The 5,471-nt window shown below is 57.9% G+C and overlaps 1 protein-coding gene across 1 annotated transcript; it reads right to left on the reverse strand.

Annotated features, from left to right (window-relative positions):
- Positions 1-3,245: 3,245 nt before the first annotated feature.
- Positions 3,246-4,293, reverse strand: LOC102432000 (voltage-dependent calcium channel gamma-7 subunit; the record flags this gene model as incomplete). Its single annotated transcript, XM_006109524.3, has 2 exons — positions 3,246-3,579; positions 4,148-4,293. Coding segments are annotated over 2 exons (404 nt in total), but the record flags the coding sequence as incomplete, so codon positions are not given.
- Positions 4,294-5,471: the final 1,178 nt, after the last annotated feature.

Below are 5,471 nucleotides of genomic sequence, written 5' to 3' on the forward strand. Positions count from 1 at the left end.
TTCATCTCGACAAGGCCGAGGAAACCTATTTGCCATCCCAAACCTTGACCGCCCCAAATTCCTGAAACCACTGGAAATGACTCAGCAGAGATCCCCCAGGGAGTGGGGCCCTGCTGAGCCTTCATTCTTTCCTGCTAACCTACACCCCACCTCCTCCAACTCTCCCTGTTCCAGAAGGTCCTGCTAGCCCATCCCCCTCCTTCGTTACCGAGCGAGAAACCGAAGCCCCAGCGATGAAAAAGTCTTACTCCAGGTCACAGAAGGAGTTTGCATCCAATTCCTAAAATGTAGCCGCTCAGAGAGCAGGCCCTGGGGTGAGACAGACCTGGGTGTGAATTCTCCTGTGCATCTGACCAGCGGGACCTGCCCGAGTCTCAGTTTCTCCATCTGGAAAATGGGCTCGGAGGAATGCCTAGTGCCCAGGGGAATCCAATCGCGTAATCAGTGCAGAGAGCCGAGCACGTGTCTGTGTCTGACACCCAACGTCTGCTTGGTAAGTGTGGGTGTGGCTGACGTCCTGAGGGTCCCCGGAAGTTACACGAAGACAGAGCAAAGTGGCCCAGTCCCCGGGGTGTTGTCCTGTACACCAGAAGGTCCCAGGTTCAATTTCCGGTCAGGGCACGGGACCAGGTTGCGAGTTTGAGGCAACCCAATCGATGGTTCTCTCTCACATCAATGTTTCTCTCTGTCTCTTTCTCCCTCCCTTCCTCTTTCTCTAAAATCAATAAAAATATATTCTCGGGTGATGATTTAAAAACAACAACAACTGCCCTAGCTGGTGTGGCTCAGTGGATAGAGTGTCAGCCTGCGGACTAAAGGGTCCCGGTTCGATTGCGGTCAAGGGCACATGCCTGGGTTGTGGGCTCCATCCCCAGTGGGGGGCGTGCAGGAGGCAGCCAGTCAATGAGTCTCTCTCATCATGGATGTTTCTCTCTCTCTCCCTTCCTCTCTGAAATCAATAAAAATACTTTAAAAAACAACAAGAGATAAACCAAAGGCCCTAACCGGTTTGGCTCAGTGGATGGAGCATCGGCCTGCGGACTGCAGGGTCCCAGGTTCGATTCTGGTCAAGGGCATGTACCTGGGTTGCGGGCACATCCCCAGAAGGGAGTGTGCAGAAGGCAGCTGATTGTTTCTCTCTCATCAATGTTTCTAACTCTCTATCACTCTTCCTTCCTTCCTCTCTGTAAAAAAATCAATAAAATATTTAAAAAACAAAAACAAAAAAAAATAATTTAACTTTAAAAAATAACAATAGCCCTAACCGGTTTGGCTCAGTGGATAGAGTGTCAGCCTGCGGACTCAAGGGTCCCAGGTTCGATTCCGGTCAAGGGCATGTACCTTGGTTGCGGGCACATCCCCAGTAGGGAGTGTGCAGGAGGCAGCTGATCGATGTTTCTAACTCTCTATCCCTCTCCCTTCCTCTCTGTAAAAAATCAATAAAATATATTTAAAAAAAATAAAAATAAAAAATAACAATAAAAAAATAAAAAATAACAATAAAAAACCAAGGCACAGAACTGATGGGCTGACACTGTGTTGTGTTTTTACTAGTAAACACATCTCAAGAACAAGTTTTTTCAAACATTCAGGCTGTTTTTAGTCCCTCAATGTAGACGGTGAGATCACAGGTCTGAGCCCAGTGTGTGTCTGTGTCTGTGTGCGTGATAATTCCCACAACCTCTCATGAGCTCCTGCCTGAGAGGAAAGTGTGTGGCTCACACATAGTAGGTGTGCAATGAATGCTCACACTTGTCTGTGGGCAGAGCAATCCCAAGAGCTCATTTTTATTGATCCTGACCCGTGACCTTTGCTGACCTACCTGTCTTATCAAGTCCCGCTGTTCGTAATGATTACCGATTAAGCTGTTAGACGAACGCGAATCTAACCTTGATTCCCTGACCCTGGGGTTAGGGGGCTCCTCTCTCTGGGCAGGCAGAGACGTGTTTGAAATAAAGTTTATTGAAGTTTCTGTTTGGTATTTACATATGATACACGGTAAATAACAGAGCCAGGCCCCCCACCCCCACAGCCCCCCTCCCCCCCCCAGCCTCGTTAAAGGTCCCTCCCCTCCTAAGATGCAACCTAAAAGCCCGTCCTCCCGCTCCCCACCCCACCCCGGGGGCCTTTCTGCTGCGTGTACAACCACTGGTGCTACCTCGCCCCTCCTCCCCTAATAAGGGGGGTTGGACGAAATTTCCTGGGACACCCCCCCCAAATCTGTCCAAGGGGGGAGAGACGGACCCTTGTAAGAGGCCAGAGTTTGGGGTCTGAGATGGGGAGGGGAAGTTCATTGATGGAGGGGGCTGGGGGGGGGGGGTAAGTAGGTACCAGAAAAATGGAAGACTTGGAGGTTTGGGGGGTGTCGACCCCCGCTACTGTCTCTCCCTCCCCCGACGGGGCCTCGAGGGGGCAGAGGCGGGCGCAGGTCTCCATCCTGCGCGGTGTGCAGGGCTGGGGGCGCCCAGGGGTGGACAGGAGGAAGGAGACCGAGTTAGAGGAGGAAGGAAGATAAGCGAAGGGCAGCAGAGAAAGCGGGATCACTAGTTAGACGGCGCCCACAGAGAGGCAGGGGGCCCCCAGGAGGCCGCGAGGAAGGGGGCCTCCCCGGGGAGCAGAGAAATGTGGGGGAGACGGGAGGAACCCGACCCACCGCCTCCAGACCCCGCTCACCCCGCGTGTGGGCGGAGCTAAGAGGCCCCTCCCTGCACACCAGGACCCCCCAAGATCCGGGGGGAGGGGGTGAGACGGGGCCAGGAGACAGACAACGAGGGGCAGCAGGGAGAAGAGGATGGTTGGCATTCCTGGCGGCTGCCGGACCCCATCTCCAGCCCAGCGCCCCTTTGTGAAGGCGGCAGGTGCGGGCGCAGGGCAGGTGGGCACCTGCGTGGTGCAACCCAGGAGGATGGACTAGGCTGGGAAGGCGGGGCCAACAGAGGGGCGTGGCTTCTGGGAAAGGGGGCGGGTCATAGAGGGGGCGGGGTCATTTGAAGTGACGGGTCCAATGGCGTGGAACGGCCAGGAAAGGGGGAGGGGCTACTGGAAAGGAGGAGGCGGGGCCATGGTGATGGGCGTGGTCATTGGGGAGGGGGAGGGACCATTTGAAGTGACGGGCCCAACGGCGTGGAACGGCCAGGAAAGGGGGAGGGGCTACTGGAAAGGAGAGGGCGGGGCTATGGTGATGGGCGTGGTCACTGGTGAGGGGGCGGGGCCACAGCGAGAGCAGCCTCCTCCCGGGGGCAGCGGAGTCCCAGGAGCCCGGGAGCTGCGCCGCGGGGAGGCCTCCGGGGCGGCGGAGGAGGGGGCTCCGCGGAGCGGCGCTCAGCAGGGCGAGGTGGAGATGTGCAGGTGGTCCGGGTACTTGATGGCGGGAGGGTAGTTCTGCGTCATCTGGATGGACACGTCGCTGGAGATGTCGGAGGGGCTGCGGCCGCGGCGCCAGGACTCGGGCTGCAGGAACTGGCCCGAGTAGTCGGAGCAGTCGCTGAGGCGCGGGCGGTAGAAGGCGGGGTGCGGGCGGTACATCTCCTCCTCCGCGTAGCGCTTGGTGAACAAGTACACGGACATCACGCCAGCCCCCTGCGGCGAGGCGGGGTCAGTCCCAGCGGCCGGCCCAGGCTCAGACCCCCAGGACCCAAGATGCCAGGACCCCAGCCCCTCCTCCCCCAGGACCCCGGGAGTCTGGGTCCCCACCCTTCTCCTCCCCCCACAGGACCCAGGAGCCCAGCCCCCCAGCCCCTCCTCCCTCAGACCCAGGGGTCCAGAACCCAGCCCCTCCTCCCTCAGACCCAGGGGTCCAGGCCCCCAGACCCTCCTCCCTCAGACCCAGGGGTCCAGGCCCCCAGACCCTCCTCCCTCAGACCCAGGGGTCCAGGCCCCCAGACCCTCCTCCCTCAGACCCAGGAGTCCAGGCCCCCAGCCCCTCCTCCCTCAGACCCAGGGGTCCAGGCCCCCAGCCCCTCCTCCCTCAGACCCTGGAGCCCAGGCCCCCAGCCCCTCCTCCCTCAGACCCAGGAGTCCAGGCCCCCAGCCCCCCCTCCCTCAGACCCAGGAGTCCAGGCCCCCCAGCCTCCTCCCTCAGACCCAGGAATCAGGCCCCCAAGAGCCCTCCCCATTCAGAACTCTCCTGAGGGCCCTGAGACATCACCTCTTTGAGCAGGAAGGAGGAAGCGGCGAAGGCAAAAGACCACCCGTAGCGATAGTGGAAGTACTGCTCCGAGCTGCTGGGCCTGTTCATGACCTCGTCGTTGATGCTGGAGATGTACAGGACCAAGCCCACCACCAAGGACAGGCCTGGGGAGCAAAGGGGTGCCCTTGGTCCACCAGCAGTGGACCCCTTCCCCCAGCCGGGCCCTCCCCCTCCCACCACAGCTCTCTCCCTCGCCTCCCTACTCTGGCTTGGTCTAATGTCTATCTTTCTTTTTTTAAAATATTTATTATTGTTTTCAGAGAGGAAGGGAGAGGGAGAGAGAGATAGAAACATCAATGATGACAGAGAATCATTGATCGGCTGCCTCCTGCACGCCACCCACTGGGTATGGAGCCCGCAACCCGGGCATGTGCCCTTGACTGGAATCGAACCCAGGACCCTTGAGTCCACAGGTCGATGTTCTATCCACTAAGCAAAACCAGCCAGGGCTAATGTCTATCTTTTTAAGCCCCTTGTGTGCTGGGCCTTGGCTGGGGGCAGGGATGTGGGAGATGAGTCCTCCTTCTTCCTCACCCGAAACTTGTGTCCAGGAGCTCACAATGTAATTGGGGAAGGCAGATATGGCCGTGGGTCAACAGGCAGGGTCAGGGTCAGGGTCAGGGTCAGGGGGAACCAAGGACAGCTTCCTGGAGGAATGGTTCTTGTTCAGGTCCTACAGCATGAGGCCCAGGGAAGAATTAGAGTCTCCATTATACCGCTCTGGGCGGAGGGACCAGCAGGGCAAAGGCTGAGCATGTGACTACAACATGGGGCCACAGCCGCCAAAAATGAGGCCGGACAAGGGGGCAGAGACCCAACCATGATGAGCCTCCCATGCCAGGCTGGGGGGCTCGGCCTTGATGCCCAGGGCACTCGGGAGCCATGGAAAGTCTGGAGCAGAAGGAAGACAGGGCCAGATTGGAGCGCTAGAAGGTCCTTTGGGGGCTGGTTGTTTCTGGGAAGAGATTGGAGGGGAAACTACTGGAGATTTATATTCCAGGGGGAGGAGGAGGAGGCCTGCGCTGAGGCTGTATGGATAATAGCAGCAACAATATCAATAATCTTATATAATAAAAGCCTAATGTGCTAAGTGTCCAGTCGTCTGGTTGGCCGTTCAACCAATCAAAGTGCAAATGATATGCTAAGGCCGCTCAACTGCTCACTAAGACATGCCCAGGGGGCAGACAGTCGACAGACGCTCCAACTGGTTGGTTAGCTTGCTGCTGGGGTCCGGCCATTCAGGACTGAACGAGATGGGCTTAGAATATGCCCCTGGGTGCCC

Source organism: Myotis lucifugus, unplaced genomic scaffold (genome assembly GCF_000147115.1).
Source record: "Myotis lucifugus unplaced genomic scaffold, Myoluc2.0 scaffold_10907, whole genome shotgun sequence".
NCBI lineage: Eukaryota > Metazoa > Chordata > Mammalia > Chiroptera > Vespertilionidae > Myotis > Myotis lucifugus.